Source organism: Podarcis cretensis, assembly GCF_951804945.1.
Source record: "Podarcis cretensis genome assembly, chromosome: 14".
Lineage (NCBI taxonomy): Eukaryota > Metazoa > Chordata > Lepidosauria > Squamata > Lacertidae > Podarcis > Podarcis cretensis.
The window spans coordinates 55,758,157-55,777,061 of record NC_137183.1 but is presented as its reverse complement, the minus strand read 5'-3'; the positions used below and the strand labels follow the sequence as shown (position 1 = coordinate 55,777,061).

The 18,905-nt window shown below is 45.4% G+C and overlaps 1 protein-coding gene across 3 annotated transcripts in view; it reads left to right on the top strand.

Annotated features, from left to right (window-relative positions):
* CREBBP (CREB binding lysine acetyltransferase) overlaps window positions 1–18,905 on the top strand; it is a 61,978-nt gene that overhangs the window by 36,807 nt on the left and 6,266 nt on the right. For all 3 annotated transcript variants that reach the window (XM_079952944.1, XM_079952943.1, XM_079952945.1), the window contains 12 exons: window positions 1,487–1,666; window positions 2,082–2,256; window positions 2,784–2,902; window positions 3,829–4,068; window positions 5,631–5,719; window positions 8,752–8,832; window positions 10,461–10,517; window positions 11,853–11,930; window positions 12,913–12,980; window positions 14,118–14,268; window positions 15,721–15,867; window positions 18,539–18,652. In XM_079952944.1, the coding sequence (XP_079809070.1) occupies window positions 1,487–1,666; window positions 2,082–2,256; window positions 2,784–2,902; window positions 3,829–4,068; window positions 5,631–5,719; window positions 8,752–8,832; window positions 10,461–10,517; window positions 11,853–11,930; window positions 12,913–12,980; window positions 14,118–14,268; window positions 15,721–15,867; window positions 18,539–18,652 (1,499 nt within the window). The remainder of the gene's footprint in view (window positions 1–1,486; window positions 1,667–2,081; window positions 2,257–2,783; window positions 2,903–3,828; window positions 4,069–5,630; window positions 5,720–8,751; window positions 8,833–10,460; window positions 10,518–11,852; window positions 11,931–12,912; window positions 12,981–14,117; window positions 14,269–15,720; window positions 15,868–18,538; window positions 18,653–18,905) is intronic.

Below are 18,905 nucleotides of genomic sequence, written 5' to 3'. Positions count from 1 at the left end.
AAACATCTCGAGGGCCGAGTTTGAGGAAGCCTGGACTAGAGCATGAAAATAAAAGCCAGGCACCAGAATGATGTTAATGTCAGGGAAGCTATCTTTGTGAGAAGTATTTCATATTTAGAACACCACCACTTAAAATATCATTTTCCTGCTTGCTACTGACTATCCCTGATGAATGGAGTAGCCTCTCCACCTGGCTTTTTAGTCGCAAGAAGGCTCAGGTGGGAAAAGGCAACCAGCAGGCATCCTGATCCTAAGCTGTGCAGGGTTGATCCAGCAAAAGCATTGTGCTCCCAAAATTATCTGCACGGCAGAGGTCCCCGCCCCTGCACCCCACTAAATCTGCTCCAGAGGGCTTGGGATACCTCCAGAGCAGATATGGGGGTGGCAGGGGCAGAGAGAGAGGTAGTTCTGTTCCCTGAGCACAGCAAATGCACAACCCTTTTTGGACTGAGCTTGGAAATGGATCAGGAGCCAGACATTTTGGCAAATGTTCCCAGCTCTTGGTCTCTGCGCTCTCACAGCTTGTTCTATCCGCAGAATATTTTCCAGGGCAGCCTCAGGTATAATGCATTGCAATGCTGCAGCATGGAGGCTTCCAGAACATGCATAATTGATCCTAGGGTATTTTTCAAGGCTTTCTCTGCTTAAGAACTTAATTCGTTCTGGAGGTCCATTCTTAATCTGAAACTGTTCTTAACCTGAGGTACCACTTTAGCTAAAGGGGCCTCCTGCTGCCGCCACGCAATTTCTGTTCACATCCTGAAGCAAAGTTCTTAACCCAAGGTACTATTTCTGGGTTAGCGGAGTCTGTAACCTGAAGCGTCTGTAACCTGAGGTACCACTGTATTTGCAACCGTGCTGTGGGAGATGGTTCTTGAGTATTCCCCATTTTAGACTATTAACAGTTATTTACTGTTTAGATTTCTACACCACCCCTCAAATAAATTATCAGGGCAGCTTACAATAAGAAGCTTAGGAGGTGGATGATTCCCTGATGGTTATGCTGTAACATCCTGTTAGGCCTCTTGTTATCAGATGTGAATTCTAGGCAGGGGTAAACTAAATGGATTACTCATAGAATTATAGACTGGACCCCTGGGGTAATCTAGTCCAACCACCTGCGATACAGGAATCTGCCTCCATGACTGATGGCCATCCAACCTCTGCTTAAGAACCTCCAAGGAAGGTGATCCCACTGTCTGTTCCACTCTCGAATGGCTCTTGCTGTCAGAAAGGTCTTCCTGGTGTTTAGTCAGAATCTCCTTCCTTGTAATTTGAATCAGTCTGTTCGGATCTTGCCCTCTGGAGTAGCAGAAAACAAGCTGGTTCCATCTTCCATGAAAGGATAGTCTTTCAGGTGACATGCTGGGAGCCATTGGTGATGTCCCTGTCACCTGACCTGACCTCTTTTTTTGGAGTTCTGCACTGGGGCACGAGGCTGGTTTCCGTGTGTTCAGTGTCTTTTCCCCCCTCCTCCCCACACCAGCTATCCCAAGCAGCAGCAAGCATCGACAACAGGGTGCCCACGCCAGGCTCTGCCACCAGTACCGACGTGAATGCTCAGCAGCTGGGGCCGGAGACCCAAACGCAAGAGATTAAGCAAGAAGGGAAGGTGGAGAAAGCAGAGTCCGAATGTGGTGAAGCTCAACTAGATCCAAAATTGGAGGTAAGCAAGGGCCCAAGGGATAGTCGTGGTCAGTCTGTGCTGTTCAGGGACACAGGGAGGAGGAGTTTGGTGCCCACCAGATATTGTTGGGCTTCTTACCTCCAGCATAACCTGTAGTTGGGGCTTATGAGAATTCTAGAATCCCATTCCGGGATTAGGCAGCAATTTCTAGCTTTCGGGAGGAAGCGGTAGGGAAATAAAGCCTGCCCTTTGTGGGGTAGAGCAGAGAACACCCACTGCCTGGTAAACTAGGAGGAGAATTCACAGGGAAGGGAAATCATCCAGAATATGGGATGGATGGATGGATGGATGGATATTAACATGTTAAATATTCCATTCTCTCTTGCTTTGCTGGGGAAGCTGACCTGGGTGGCTGTGGAGGTTATGACTCCTCACTGTGCCGTGTGCTTTTCAGGTGGAGGAGGACGTTCCAGGCCCCACACAAACCAAAGAAGACACAAATGGGGTGGAGATCAAGCAGGAGCCCATGGAGATAGAGGGGAAGAAGCCTGGGACAAAAGAGGAGGATGACGGGGGCAGTAACGGTGCCGCCTCCCAGTCCACGTCCCCATCTCAGCCACGGAAAAAGAGTAAGTCTACATCTGTGTAGCCCTCAAGTACGTCTGTCTGCCACTAGCTTGCGCTCCATCTTGTTAAAGTAGGAAGATAAGAAGCATCTTGCTCAGCTGGGCTTCCCCAGGTTGTCTCCTGCAGGGGCCAGGCAGCTTCACAAGCAGGGGGTGACGGGTAGCGACGGCGGCTTGCTGTCCCTCAGCCTCTCCTGAACAAAGGCATTCTGTCTCTGAATAGGGAGAGCCTTCTTTTTTACCTGTCACAGTTAAAGCCACTTCTTTTTTCCCTGTGAAGTGGCCCAAGTCTTCTAGTTCTTGTTGCTGTTCTTTAAATTTGTATACCTCCCTCCGGCCATCGATCCCAGAGCGACTCCCTGCATAAAAACACAGCACCCTGAGCAGCCGTTACCACATCTTATAGACTGAATTCCACCAGCTATTTACGATTTGATGACGAAATACTGCTTATTTCATGAATGAGATGACTGTAGATAGAATTGACCTGTGGTTTTATTTACGTTAACTCATTTGGATATTTTCAACAGTCTTTAAGCCTGAAGAGCTGCGCCAGGCCCTCATGCCCACCCTGGAAGCTTTGTATCGCCAGGACCCAGAGTCCTTGCCCTTCCGACAGCCCGTGGACCCTCAACTCCTGGGGATTCCGGTAAGTGAGAAGGTGGGCCGGGTGTCCCTGGGCCTTCCCAGGAACCAGCGGGTCAGTCTTGGCACCGTAGCTAAGAAACAATCTCTGGCAGATTGGATTGAAGCCAGTTGAGCAGCAGAGTGTTTTGCAAGCAAGTCACAGCTGTCTCTCGCAGGGTGTGGGCTTGTCAGGTAGGCAGTTGTGTGTAATTTTCACCGTTGGGCAGTCCTTTGACTGGTGGCAATTCTTTTGGATTTAGGTTCTAAAGTAGTCCCTGTGGCCTTGCTGCCCAGGAACTCCTGTAGCTCCCAGAGCCAAGTGCATAGTTTATTAGTCTGCCATACAGCCAAAGTTGTCTTCCAGGTCTGTCTCTGAGTAGACAAATATAGGAAATTTGAAGGCAAGACAAGATTTTCCACCGTTAAGCATTTCTTTCAAGTGAGGACTGTTTTCAAGGTTCCCTGTACCTTTCTGTCTAGGTCATTATTTTGTGTAGCACTGCTCAGAGGTTGGGACAGTTGGCTTCAGTATGTGCGACGTCTTGAGCTGCTTAATGGCTGCTGTTGCTAACGAAGCTTTGGGCATCCGTTTATTCAGAGCTGTAGGAATCCAGAGGGTGGTGTTGTCATCCCACCCAGATGGCACTTCAGCCCGATTCTCTCTAAACCCTGACAATGTGTGATTTTTGCAAGCAACATCCACCTGTGATAGCACCCTAATTTCAGGTGCATCAGACTGGTCAAGACGCAGGGTCCCTAAGAGCAAGATCTATCTGGGTGGGGATTTCAACCCAAGTCTCCCAGGCACTCTAACCATTACGCGACACAGTCTCCTGAGGTTGCTGTTATGGTGGGCTGATCTCCCATCAATAAAAATTACTATTTTTGGGAAACTTTGGATTTGAATGCCCAGCTGACACTGTGTTCCTTCTTTTTTCTAATTTGCAGGACTATTTTGACATAGTGAAGAATCCCATGGATCTTTCCACCATTAAGCGCAAGTTGGACACAGGGCAGTATCAAGAGCCCTGGCAGTACGTGGATGATGTCTGGCTAATGTTCAATAATGCCTGGCTTTATAATCGCAAGACGTCACGAGTCTATAAATTTTGCACTAAGCTGGCCGAGGTCTTTGAACAAGAAATCGACCCTGTTATGCAGTCCTTGGGATACTGTTGTGGACGCAAGGTATTCATGGTTTCTTCACAGCTATGGTCTTTGAACATACAAAACCTGTGTGTTTCATATTCACAGTGTGAATATGTGCATTTATCAGAACTTTCTCTTTGAGAAGCTGATTTTATGAGATTTACTTTAAATGTCATTTAAAAGAGGTTGTATCCATTTTTAGGCATAATTACCCCCTGAAATTAGTGGACCCAAGTTAATCCTATTAATTTCAGTGGATCTGCTCTGAGTAGGACCAGCAGGTCTTTATTTTCAAAATATCTGTGTTGAATTTTGACAGGTTCTTATACTTAAAAACGTTGACTCAGATACATGCGCAGGTGTGTGTTCCACTTGCTACAATTTGATGAGAACTAGATTGACTTCATATGCGCAGCACATCATGCTCTACAACTAGTAAAATTGAGCAAGTGAGGGCTTCTTTTGTGGCTCCTCGCAACAGGGGCTGCATGCTTCCCTCAGAATGAGGCAGCAAAAGCTGCTGAGTATCAGTTGGGGCTGAGCAGCAGCAGAAGGGCGGGCTCGTGATCACATGCTCTGCTTGCAGACTTCCCTGCTGTGCCTCGTTGGTCACTGTGAGAAATGGGGTGTGAGACCAGAGGGACCCACTTTGGTCTGATCTAGTGGTAGCCAGGCTTTTTTAATTTTTCCTAAAAAGTGCTCTTGAATTTTTAAAAAGATGAGCCACTGTTATGTTTTTGGCACACATGGATCCTTCTCAGGGAGATCCGTGTGTGAACCTTCCTGCCCTGAGCATTTGGTTATTAAATTTGGGGTGCAAATCTTGAGAACAAATGTTTTAAGGCATTGTGCTCTGCAAATATGATGAAGAATGTTGCAATTGTCTGCTATCTGTAATAAAGTGAGCCAGCAGCTAACACTAAGTATTTTTAATTCATACATAAAGGTCAGAACACAGAACATTCTGCTTAAAATATCTATTACTTTTTAAAAGTGTCTATGGCTTGCATGCTGTTTTACAGTTTCTAAATTCTGCCTGCGCAGCGTTGCAAAGAGCTGCTCTGCAGATGTTGGCTAACTGACTAAATAATCCCAAGATCATTGTGGTACAAAGAAGAATAATGCTCCGTTAGGGCTTGGTTTTTTTAATACTACAGATTTTAGTTAGACATTGCATTATGCTCAATCTCTTACTGTTTTCTGTGAATTTCTAACTTTCTGGATTTATCTCTTTTAATGAGTGTGAGTGCAGCCCAGTGTGTCTGTGTCTCCTTTCTGCTCTTCCCAGATGCAGTCCAGCCGTGCTCTTCAGCCGCCCGTCAGTTCTAGGGGCTCAAACAGGCACACACCCATTTTTATTTTCCAATTGGCACATAATATTCAGTGGTTGCTGGCTATGCTCCAAACAGGACTGTTTTTTTGAGGGGAAGGGGGTTGTCCTCTTGGAAAGAACAACAGTGAACAGTGAATTAAAACAATAAACTGCTGAAGCTAAAAAAAAAGCGCTGCCTCTGCTGTAGAAGAAATTTGTGCCACACAAACGTGTGCCTGTAGTTGTTGCATGTAGTCATCTTTTCTCTCTGGCTTTTCTTCTTTTTCAGTACGAATTTTCTCCCCAGACCTTGTGCTGTTATGGGAAGCAGCTGTGTACTATTCCCCGGGATGCCGCCTACTACAGTTACCAGAACAGGTAAGTCTGGGCCTTCTCAGGACTCAGAGTGAGGCAGTATTTTCTTAGAGCAGGACCTGAGCTTAGAGGTGGCTCCTCGCCCCACAAGAACACGGACAAGGAGTCCCTGGAGAGTTCGCAGCAAGACTGACTAGCCCTCGAGGGGCTACAAGTGGCATATTTTGATGTTTTCAGAAAAGCTCCCCACCCCACTTGGGGCTTGGACTATTGCGGTGATTTAGTGAAGGTATCCCCTGGCAAGCTCCTTGGCTGGTGGGCTGCATGTCGCTTGGAAACTCATGAGTCAAAATAAAAGAGAGAGAGCGAAAATCAAGAGAAGGGGAAGGAAGGAGAGGTGGCAATTTCACATTGGCTTATTTACAACACAGTGGTACCTTTGTTTAAGAACAGCTTAGTTTATGAACAACTTGGATTAAGAACGCTGCAAACCCAGAAGTAGGTGTTTTGGTTTGTGAACTTTGCCTTGGAAGCAGAACACGTTCTGCTCATAGCTGTCAACCTTTTCTTTTTTTGCGGGAAATTCCCTTATTCCAGCGCCGCTTCCCGCTGCTATCCCGGATTGTTACATATCCCATAGACTGTCCCCGGGACAAGTGAGGCTGCTGATCCCTTATTTTCAAAGCTGCTGATCTCTTATTTTCAAATCTGAAAGTTGACAGCTATGGTTCTGCTTCCTGTTCAGTGTGTTCCATTTGTAAATTCTGCTATGGGATAGCATTCCTTGGTTTAAGAACACTTTGGTTTAAGAACGGACTTCCGGAATGGATTAAGTTCATAAACCAAGGTACCACTGTACCATATTGGGACTAGCAGGTTGTTCCAAAAACTTCCTGGAAAGGTGGGTTTTTAGGTTGCAATCCTATAAATGCTTAAAGGTAAAGGTACCCCTGCCTGTACGGGCCAGTCTTGACAGACTCTAGGGTTGTGCGCTCATCTCACTCTATAGGCCGGGAGCCAGCGCTGTCCGGAGACACTTCCGGGTCACGTGGCCAGCGTGACAAGCTGCATCTGGCGAGCCAGTGCAGCACACGGAACGCCGTTTACCTTCCCGCTGGTAAGCGGTCCCTATTTATCTACTTGCACCCCGAGGTGCTTTCGAACTGCTAGGTTGGCATGCGCTGGGACCGAATGACGGGAGCGCACCCCGCCGCGGGGATTCGAACCGCCGACCATGCGATCAGCAAGTCCTAGGCGCTGAGGTTTAACCCACAGCGCCACCCGCTTACCTGGGAGCAAATCAGCTGAACTCAACGTGGATTACCGTATTTTTCGCTCTATAACACGCACCCGACCATAACACGCACGTAGTTTTTAGAGGAGGAAAATCCGTAGGCATGCCACCCGTAGGCATTCCCTCCATAACACTCACAGACATTTCCCCTTACTTTCTAGGAGGAAAAAAAGTGAGTGTTATGGTGCAAAAAATACGGTACTTCTGAGCAGAATGCACTCTTATATTGCCCAGGAATCCTGGAGTTTTAAATTTTTTGTAGTTATTCAGTGATTGCGCACATAGTCATAATTTAAAAATCGTGAACTAGTGAATGGAGGCCTTAGGCAAAGTCCTGGTTTTAATAATTCCTCCCTCTGGTTGCTGTCAGTTGTGCACCCTGCTGTCAAGGCCACCCACCCCCCTCTCTTGCTCACTGGGTCCCCTATGGAGGAGCGGGGGCCCTGTCTGTTGCTGCTTTCTCCCTGGGGAGGCACTTCTGATGCCTGAAAATCATCACCGGCCCCTGGTTTTCTGAATAGCTCTTGGTTGCTAGCTTGTCTTCCGGGAACAGACTTGCTCCGTAGGTTTCGATAAGAGCCTCTCTCCCCTTGAATGAGATAGTCCCAGGAGACTCTCATCCTGTGGACATTTGTGTGTGTGTGTGTATGTAAGGACCTCCCAGGAAACGGCGTTCTCATCTCCCCTTGGTTGGTTCATTGTGGTGGCCAGAGTGGAGAGCTGTGGTGTTCAGACGGCTGACGCTGCCCTGACTGCTCCCACCTGTTTCCTCTGTTTGTCTCAAGGCATCCCGGTGTGTCTCTGTGCCCCACCCCCCACCCCCCATGGATTGCCCTAGCCTGTGTTTCTTACCTTCTTTGGTGTTTCAGTTCATACCCTTTCCAAACATTTAGTCAAGATTGTCTTAGAAGGGATAGTTTTGCTTCCAGTTTACCCAGAGCAAAACAAGAAATATGGACTTGGGCCTTATTCGAACGCAGGTTTGTGTCTGAAAGAGACCTTGGCTTTTAACCTTCTTGGATTACTTAAAAGCAGCAAGGGATGTGGAAGACTGACCAGTTCAGTTTGGTTCACAAAATTTTTCACAAGTTCCTGTTTCAGTTTGCAAAGCCTTGATCTACTTTTTTAATTATATTGTATTTAATTACAATATAAACGATGTAGTTTATAAAGTTTACACACGTGACTGGAAACACTGAGCGATAGAAATGCATTTCTGTTAAATGTTTGTCTGGAGTATGAATTGGGTGTCATTTGTGTTCTACTACATTTTAATTGAGCAGCTGGTCACATTTAACGCAAGGTTTTCAATCTTGAATGCTTTAATGCATTTGGCAATGTTGAAATTGTTCCTGCTTCTGTGGCTTTAATAAAATAATGGCAGTCTCATGATTCTGGCTACTGTGAGACTGCTTGCTTCTTAAAACCTGACCTGAGAATTGGATCCAAATTCTGAAATGGATGCCCTTGGAAGTCTGCTCCAGAGCCTCTCCTGGTCACCAGCGGTGGCCTGTGGCGGCTGAAATGCGACCGAATGCTCCCCTGCGCTCTTGGCCGTGCCTTTCTGCTCTGCCGTGTCCTGGTGTCTGTCTCTTACTACTTCTGTCTGTGCTGTTTGTCCCTTTCCCTCCCCTCTGCTCCTCCTCATTGGCCACACTGACCCATCAATCGACCAACCAACGACGCTCCCCCTCCTCTCGCCTTGGTGATCTCTGCCCTGCTCTGATTGGTGGCTCCCTTGCTTGGGTTGCTCTGTGTTTTGATGGACCAGTTCACCCAAATATGGCCTTCTTGCTGACAGGTATCACTTCTGTGAGAGATGTTTCACTGAAATCCAGGGGGAAAACGTTACCCTTGGTGATGACCCTGCCCAGCCACAAACGTAAGTAATTTCTTTTCTTTAAATGCCGGGTCAGAGTAATGAGAGGACACGTTCCGTCGTGGCCTTGGGTGCAGCAGGAAGAGATGCGCTTCTCATTCAGGGTGCAGCCCCCCAGGTGCAACTTCTGCTTGGCTTTGGAGTCTCGTTCACTCCCAAGAAAGCTGCATCTCCCAGCCTTTGCCGGGAGAACAAAGGAGCATAGCGAGCTGGCATTGCATTGCACTTAGAAGTTCAAGAGTGTTCCCACGGAAGGGCCCCAGTTCACACACTTAGCGGCCTTGGGTAAACCCTTGTGCCTCAGCCTTCAGCCCCGTGTTCTGCAATTTGTGGTTAATAATCTAGGCTGGTTGAAAAGATTTCGAAAAGTGAATTAAGAGCACATTTTCAATGCCCAGGCAAGATGCCCAAAACTTAACTCCTTTGAATGTTGTTCATTCTCCGTAGGTGTGATGCTTGCTTAGGTGACCCTCTGACCTGTAAGCCCCTTCGCTGCCATGTCCCTTGGCAGCTTTCTGTATTGTCATTAACCTACATGATAGCCTAAGTGTTTTCTCAAATTGGCTTCAAGAATAGAGTTGACTTGGGATCTGCTCTTACTAGCTAATAGTTAGCCTGTCATAGCTGGTGTGGATAACTGGGCTGGCAATTATTTAGTTCGAAGGTTTGCTTGTTTAAAAGGTTTATGGCCCTCTCTTCCTTCAAATAATCCCAGAGCAAGGTACAATATAAAATATAGACTCTAAATTATACACAGCAATAAATTGCACAAATTGTGCAATTGACATATTGAATATGTCAATAGCACAAGTCCCGTGGATCCAATGGGAAGGCATGCTGTCTCTACCCATAAAAAATTAGCCAAGTGCAAAAGCTTGAGCGAATAAATGCTGCAAACCCTCCAGGGCCAGCCATCCCTGAGAGAGGAGAGCGCTCTATAATGGGGACACCGGCCCTGAGAATGCCTCTCCCAGGCTGCATCCTAATAGAGGCTGCAAACACAGAGTCATAACAAATGAGCAGGTCCACATGGGAGCAAGTGAATCGTCAAATATCTAGGTCCTGAGCCGTGATGGGCTTTGTGTGTTGGAACAAGCACCTTGAACTTGGTTTGGGAGCCATCCAGCCACCTGTGCAGCTCCTTCGGAATGGGTGTCCTGATTCCTTGGTGGGCTGCTGCTGAGGCTCCTGGACCTGGTTCAAGGGATGCCCCACATGGAGCACATTGCAGTATTCCAGACACGAGGCACCAGGGTGTGGATTGCCATAGCCAATTGCCATAGCCAAGCTATCCCTGCCCAGGAATGTCAGCCAGAGCTGGGAACAGGCACTCCTTGCCTTGGAGGCCCCTTTTACCTTCCTCAGACCCCTTGGATCCAGGGGTACCCTGGCTACGACCCTCTTCCTCCAGGGGGAGTGCGACCCCATCCCAAAGCGGCAAACTGCACCCTTCCCAGACCTGGGAGCTGCCTTCTCCCCACATCCTCCTTATTAGGGTTAAAACTTGCTCTTGGGAGTGTCCTGAAGGAGTCCCTGCCTCTGCAGATGCCTTTTTCGGAAGAGGTGCTCCCTGGCTAGGATGAAGCGGAGCAAAGTGCAAGACTTAACTTACTCTGTGTCTCTTTCTGCAGAACAATATCGAAAGATCAGTTTGAGAAGAAGAAAAATGATACACTAGACCCAGAGCCGTAAGTATCAAGACATCTCAGCATGGAGCCCTTTTTCACACTTTTTAAAAGTCCTTGGCTAGAAGTAGCATGAGCCAGGCTTTGCCTTGTCGAGTCAAAGGAATTGCAGAGGCAGGCAGTTTATTGTACCACATTAGCCTTGATGTCGTAAAGACACATTAGCGCCTGTGACTCCGTGGAGTGAACTATTTAGATTCCAGCAGCAGTTGCTGATCAGCTGCAGATCCTTCGCTTGCGGCTGTTTCTGCTTAAACCAAAACGAACTAATTCAATATAATTTTGCCTTTTGTGCTGCTGTTTCCCTATTGCATCCTCCCTGATTACTAGCCACACACAACTCAGTATTTCCTCTTATGGTCTGAGTTATGTCTCAGGTGTGGATGCTCATTACCCAGTCCAAACAGAGCTGCCGGAGGCCTGATTCTGGTTCATTTGGGAAAGATTAGGACCTCATCATTGTTTGTGGAGATCCCCGCCTGTGTCATGTGTGCTTTTTGCCTGGTTAGCAAGCGCACGGCACCTGCACACAGGCTCTCTTGCCATCTGGCCCTAAGCAGGAGCTGCTTCTGTTTCCGTTTGCCTCGTGGTGGCGCTTTGTTCTGACGTAGCAGAGCTGCTCTGCGCTCTTTGTGCCAAATCTGTTGTCTTGGTACCATCTGCTGATGGGTGCAAGTATTGCAGCTCCACTCCCAATGTTTCTGCAATGTTTCTAATTTGACTGCTCCAGCAGTGTCCCAGGGAGTCAGTAAGACATGATGCTCTTACGTTGCAAACAATGGAAAGATTTAATGGTGTTTCCATGAAATGCCCGTTCCGGCCTTCCATCTTTGAACTTTTTCTTCATGGTTTTACGTATAAATTGCAAAGCATAAGCTGGACATGATAGGACTTTACACCCAGCGCTATAAAAATGCTTTTTATTACTAATGCCAAACATGAGTGTCCCAGAGAATATCTGGTATGTTTAACAAGATTGCCCACTGTCGTTGTATTTCATATTTATTGTCCACTGAGGCTCCTCAACCTTGTAAAAATCCAAATTCCAAGAAAACTATATTTTAAAGAAATATACTGACAATATAAAATATTACACGTTGCTCAAATCGCCCTTTCTTATTCTTGGTTGCAAAGCCAAGTGAAAGATTTTGCAAACTTCAGGGAGGAAGTGAGTTAATAATCTCCTCATAATACTCAGATATTTAAAATATTGTTATTATTTATGTTATTATTTAAAGTTTTGTGACTACGGAAGTATTCTCTGGCTCCTCTTTGTGCTTCCACATTTTCGCTTTAAGAAAACCAAGGCTCGTTCTCTTGCCTGCTTTCCTCCCTCAGCTTTGTGGACTGCAAGGAATGTGGCCGGAAGATGCACCAGATCTGTGTGTTGCATTATGACATTATTTGGCCTTCAGGGTGAGTAGCTTCGAAAGGTGCCGGGGTTTGGGCTGGTGAAGCTTTAGCAAACTTCCTAGGTTCTGTTTCAGTTCAAATGATTTGAGACAACAATGCCTTCAGTCTGGCAAAGATGCAAAGTTTTGATTGGGAGCTCAGCATTTGCCTAAGCGCCTTGGGGTCGAGTCCCCTTGGGGTCTTGAGCCAGAGGACTCCCTCTCTGCTGATGCCCCTGAAAGACCCAGCGAGTGGCATCTTCTGCTTTCCCATGGGATGCCCAGTCCCAGCCCTCTCAGCAGTTTCTCCCTGTCATTCACTCTCTGCCTTGTTTTGGGGCACCTCGCTGCCAACAAGTTTCTCAAAGCATAGGCTTTTGTATGCACTTTGTCCATTGCCAGAAGGGTGATAGATGAATGGGTCAGAGGAAAACAGAAGGAAGGGGGCTCCAGTCCGTGTTGGTGATGCCACACAGGCCCCAGGGCATTCACACGAGATCAGTTCAAGCACAAAGTCTTTTGATACTGCAGTTTCAGCCATGTGACCTCTAAAGGAGTGTAGGGGAGAGAGGGTCTTTGGCCCACCCGGTTTCTCAGCACTCAGGTGCTGTGGCGTCTCCCCTCCAGAAGAACTGCCCTGCCAGGTGTTGGATGTGCCCGTTTGGAGATCCTGCCAAAGCTGCCGCCAGGTTGGGTTGAGGTTTGGTGTTGCCCAGTTGTCAATAGACAACATGGCAATCTTGCCCATGATCTGCCAGGCAGCACCAAAACTAAGCCCAGTCTGGTGGCAGCACAACCTGCTAAAATGCCACCCTGAAAGCCAGAAGGGTTGGAGCTTGAGCCCCCCAAAAATGGGCTGGCGTGGGCTGGAGCCCCACCTTGATGATAGGCCCAGTCCCAGGAAGAAGCGGCTGAAACACCGAGAGGTTTTTGGCTGCCACTGTGTTCACTGTGTTTGCGTCTATATTAACTTTCATAAACTTACTAGCTCTCCGTTGTGGTTTTAGCTTTGTCTGTGACAACTGCTTGAAGAAAACTGGTCGAACACGCAAAGAAAACAAATTCAGTGCCAAAAGTAAGTCTGTGGCCTCCTTAGTTGTATATGAAGATGCTTTTAATACAGTGTCTTAATGCATCCCCTATGCACCTTTCTAAGGTCTCCATTTTTGAAAAGTAACCTTGCGGGGGAAGGGTGCTGTTGGGCCAGATCCTGCAGGGAAGCTTCAGTCGAAATGGAAAATCAAGGGTGCAGTTTTAAAACTAAAGTAAAAGCATGTAATCTGTTACAAATAAACAGAATATGCCCAGCACTGGTACGTGGATAACATCAAATAAGTTGTAGGTTGACTGTTGTGATGTCCAATTAATCATGTTGATACTCTCCAAAGGCTACTGAGCAGATGTAGCAGTCACAGAATCAGAGGGCAGGACCCTCTTCTGAGCAGGGAGCAGGAGAGACAGAAGGGAACAGACTTTCTCGCAAATAAGGGAAATAGGAATTTGAGTCCCCAAGAATCTGTTCTGGGACTGGTGGTATTTCACATGTTCACAAATGATCTTGTCAGGGATGAGCAGTGAAGTGGCAAGTTTGCTGATATCGCCAAAGTATTTCGAATTGAGTTGGGATCTTTTAGGATTTACATTGGGTGTCTAAGTAAGCAAGTTAGTACCAGATTGTTGTGGGATAGTAACTTATTTTGGAGGCTGTGGTAAGGTTAAGGGAAATTGCTGAAATAAGTGGGAAAGTTGGCTAAAAACGGAGAAGGCATAGTTTGTAGAGAGGAGTATAAACATGTTTAGGGTTCAGAGGGAGGTAGACCTTGAAAAGGGAAATGTGAAAAGAATGGCCCTTGATGCTGCCAGGAGTCTCCACACCCGAGAGGGCAAGATTCACTATTTATGCATTGTGCCACTTCAGAAAGTAGGCAGGACTCAACATGCCTTTGCTAGCCAGATAAATGTTCTTGTCCCACGGAGCCTTCAGACACAAACACTTCCCTGCCTTCCCCTTGGCTTCCTGCTCAGTTCTTCTCAGCTCCTTTTTCAAAGCTGGCTTTGAGCCCGACCCAAACTACCTTTCCCCATTGGTTGCAAAGGGAGCACAGCAAAGGGATCAAGCCCTACCTTTTTCTAAGTGTGACCTGGATGCGCTCTCTTTGCCTCCCAAGGATGACTTCCTCCCACAGCTCTTTCCTTGCACTTTCCCCTCTAGGGTTGCAGACCACCCGCCTAGGAAACCATTTGGAAGAGAGAGTCAATAAATTTTTGCGACGGCAGAATCACCCAGAAGCTGGCGAAGTGTTTGTGAGAGTGGTGGCCAGCTCAGATAAAACGGTGGAAGTGAAACCGGGGATGAAATCCAGGTGAGTTCTGGCCTTCCTCAGCAGGCGCACATGGTTACCAAACTATTGAAACAGTTGTCATCTGCACCATTTCATTTATTCTGACTACAGAAATATTAATTCTTAATTATACTATACTATTAGCATTTTCAAGGACACGGGTGGCACTGTGGGTTAAACCACAGAGCTTAGGGCTTGCCGATCAGAAGGTCAGCGGTTCAAATCCCCGCGACGGGGTGAGCTCCCGTTGCTCGGTCCCTGCTAACCTAGCAGTTCAAAAGCATGTCAAAGTTCAAGGAGATAAATAGGTACCGCTCTGGCGGGAAGGTAAACAGCATTTCCATGCCCTGCTCTGGTTTGCCAGAAGCGGCTTAGTCATGCCGGCCACATGACCTGGAAGCTGTACGCTGGCTCCCTCGGCCAATAAAGTGAGATGAGCACCAGAACCCCAGAATCGTCCGCGACTGGACCTAATGGTCAGGGGTCCCTTTACCTTTTTATTAGCATTTTATCTCCATAGAATCTTTTTTTAAATGTGCTTTACAGGCAGGTGAGGAGAAGACCTGGTTGAGTGCATAGCAGCAGCACATAGAGCTGGAATCAGCTTGGGGGAAATTCCCCAAATATGGTCATTTTCAGCTGTTTTCATGCAAGAGCCTAGCCAGTGGGCTGTAGAGTTGGAAGGGACCCTGAGGGTCATTCAGTCCAACCCCCTGCAAAAACTTCCATGAGAGATGGCCGTCCAACCTCTGCTTAAAAACCTCCAAGGACGGAGAATCTGTCTGTTCCACAGTTGAACAGCTCATACGGTCAGAAAGGTCTCCCTGATGTTGAGTCGGCATCTTCTTTCTCGTAACTTGAATCCTTTGGTTTGTGCCCTGCCCTGTGTAGCAGCAGAAAACACGCTACCTCCATCTTCCATGTGACGGCCCTTAAAGATAGTTGAAGATGGCTATTGTACAGTGGGGGGCGGGTATTTGATCCTCTGCTAAATTTGCCCGTTTGCCCTCTGACAAAGAAATGACCAGTCCATAATTTTAATTGTAGTTTTGTTGTAGCTGTGAGTGACAGAATAACAACAGGAAAAACCCCAGAAACCCAGAAGAAAAAAGTCAGAGATTGCTGTGCATTATAATGAGTGAAATAAGTTTTTGATCCCTTTGCAAAAGATGACTTAGTACTTGGTGGCAAAACCCTTGTTGGCAATGACAGAGGTCAGACGTTTCTTGTAGGGGGCCACCTCCTCATTTCCAGGCGAAACATTCCCAGTTCCCTCAGTACAAAGCCTAAGTGGCCTGTTCCAAAGATAGCTGCCTGTTTCCCGTCTAGCTTTCATTCATAACCTAATCGTATAGGAAGGTTTCCTTGAGAATAGCCAGGGCTCTGTTGCCATTGATAATCAGCCCATCCTAGTAGTCCCCGAGGAGTATGTTTGCAATGAAGTGGCTGGTGACGGCATTCTCTTTCCTTCAGATTTGTAGACTCTCGTGAGATGGCCGAGTCCTTCCCCTATCGCACAAAGGCTCTCTTTGCTTTTGAAGAGATAGATGGCGTGGACGTCTGCTTCTTTGGCATGCATGTGCAGGAATACGGTTGGGATTGCCCACCCCCAAACACCAGGTACGTGGGGCATTGCTTCCGTTGGGGCTCCAGGAAAGGAAGGGCCTTGCCAGTGAGACACATTTTCCTGAATTTTGCCTTGCTTCCATTTTTGTCTCTTTCTCCCCTTCTCGTCTGTCTTGTTCCCAGATGCCAAAAATTCTAAATTTCTTTTTATCCCAAGCCACACTTTTTCATAATTATCTTTGTAAATATTTATATTTTTTGCAGTTAACCATATCCCTAAATATTTTACTTTTTTATGGACTTCTATCTCAATGCTTTGCTCCAACTCTTTTTTCTCTTCTTCCTTCAAATCTTTTACTTATAACTTGGTTTTATTTCTATTTAATTTAAATCCTGCCACTTCCCCAAATTTTTGAATCTTTTCTATAACTCTAGGGAGAGAGTTTTTTGGATCTTCTACTGTAATCACTAAATCATCAGCATATGCTTTCAATTTGAACTCACTTTTCCCAGTTTTTATCCCACTGATCTCTTTGTTTGCTCTTATATTTCTAGCAAGTACTTCCAGGACCAGGATGAACAAAAGCGGTGATAATGGACAACCTTGTCTAGTTCCTTTTTGTATCTTACAATCAGCCATTATCACCTGATTTACAATTAATTTAGCTTTTTGTTCTGAATATATTGCTTGTATTCCTTTTAAAAAATTGGGTCCGCAATTAATTTCTTCAAGTAATTTTGTCATAAAATTCCAAGAGACATTGTCAAAAGCTTTTTCGGCATCTATAAACATCATTGCTGCTTTCTTTTCATTTTTGACCTCCAGGTATTCTATTACATTCAGAATATTTCTTATATTCTCTTTCATTTTTCTACCTGGGAGGAATCCTGCCTGATCTTGATGTATATACTCATTTAATATTTTTTTCATTCTAAAATATTTGCAAATAATTTATAATCATTATTTAACAATGAGATAGGCCTATAATTTTTAATTTGCAGTAAATCTGAATCTTGTTTTGGAGTTACTGTAAAATAAGCCTCTTTCCATGTTTCTGGAATTTCACCTGTATTTAAAATCTCGTTCATAACATCTTTCAATGGGTTTACCAATTGTTCACTTAATTTTTTATAGTACTTTGCCGTTAATCCATCTGGACCAAGAGACTTGCCAATTTTTGTCCATTTTATTGCCTCTAACATTTCTTCAACTGTTACTGGAGTGTTTAAGATCACCATTTGTTCCTCTTTTATGTTCGGTAGATTACTGCTTTTAATATATTCCTCTATTTTTTTTAAAAAAAAAATCCTTCCCTTTCCTATATAAATCTGAGAAATATTTTACAAATGCTGCTCTTATTTCCTTCAGCTTATCTGTGATCATTCCATTTATATTAATTTTATTTATGGAGATCCTTTGTTCACTTATCTTCAACTGCCATGCTAGCAGTTTTCCTGATTTATTGGCATGCTCAAAATATTTTTGTTTTATTCTTTTTATTTTCCAGCTAATTTCCTCATTAACTATCATAGAATATTGTGTTTGTAATATTCTAATTGCCTATTTGACTGGCTCTTTATTTGCTTTCTTTTACAATTGTTTCTCCTTATTCACAATTTCATCTAAAATCTCTTTTTCCCTTTTTTCTTTCAATTTCTTTTTAAATGAGTTTTGTTGTATAAACAGTCCCCTCCTTACCGCCTTACTTGCATCCCAGATCGTCTGCAATTTTGTCTGTCCTTGCGTGTTTGTTTCAAAATAATCACTCAAGGCCTTTTTAGCTTTATCCATAAATTTTTGATCATCTAATAAATCTTCATTCAGTCTCCATCTGAATGAAATTTGGCTTTCTTTTTGTATTTCCATTGTCAAGGAATTATGATCTGAAAATGTCCTGCGATTGATCTCAATTTTTTTAACTCGAGGTTCCAACACTTTGGATATCCAGAAAGAGTCTATTCTTGAACTACTGTCATAAACATTGCTATAATAAGTGAACTCTTTGTCAAACAGATGTCTTGTTCTCCATATATCTATCAAATTCAAAGTTTGAGCCAAATCAAAAAAAGTCTTTGGTAATCTGCCTTCTTTTGTTTCTAGCTGATCTATCTTTTTCTAATAATGGGACTCCATTTAAATCTCCCATTAAAATCATCTTTTGATCTGCAAATTCAAGTAATTCTGTTTCCAGTTTTTTGAAAAAGACTGCTTTTTTCTCGTTGGGTGCATAAATTCCTACCAAGATCACCTTCTCTCCCTGAATTTTTATTTGTATTATTAAACTCCTACCTTTTTCATCCTTCTGAATCAATTTGGGTTCTAGTGCAGGATTAACGTAAAAAATCACTCCTCTTTTTTTTGCTTTGTCCACCGAAATGAAGTCCAAGCCTCTATTTGCCTGGACCGTGTCGTCCCTTAAGCGGACGACATGGAGCTCGCCGCCATTAACCTCCACAGCGAACCGGAAGTCTCCTTCTCTTCTCTCTTGTTCCCAGATGTCAAAAATTTTGTTGCTTAGGTCTGCATGCAAATTTTGTTGCTTAGGTCTCCATGCAATTTAGCTCTGTCCACACGTTAAAAACACACATCCTGAAATTGTAGGTCATTTGAATTGTGATGACGATGGGGCCCAGTAGGCAACTCTCCTTCCAACTCTGTCATTTGGGGACAACCACATAGCTGTCAAGCACAACTCCACAAACTCTCTCTTCCCTTTTGTCACAGGCGTGTTTACATCTCCTACTTAGATAGCATTCATTTCTTCCGCCCAAGATGCCTGCGAACTGCAGTCTATCATGAAATCCTTATTGGCTATCTGGAATACGTCAAGAAACTGGGGTGAGTGTTTTGTTGTGGTGTCTTTGCATCGGCACATCGGGGGGGGGGGTTCTGCCTCATTACGTGCTGCTTGCTCCTGCGTTGTGAAGTGGGGTCATCTTGTATCTATGGGACTGCCTCTCCTGGTCTGCCCCGCAGAGGACCTTAAGGTCCATCAATAACCATAGTTTAGAAGAATAGGTCCATGAATAACCATAGTTTAGAAGTCCCGGGCCCTAAGGAAGTCAGGCTATCCTCCACCAGGGCCAGGGCC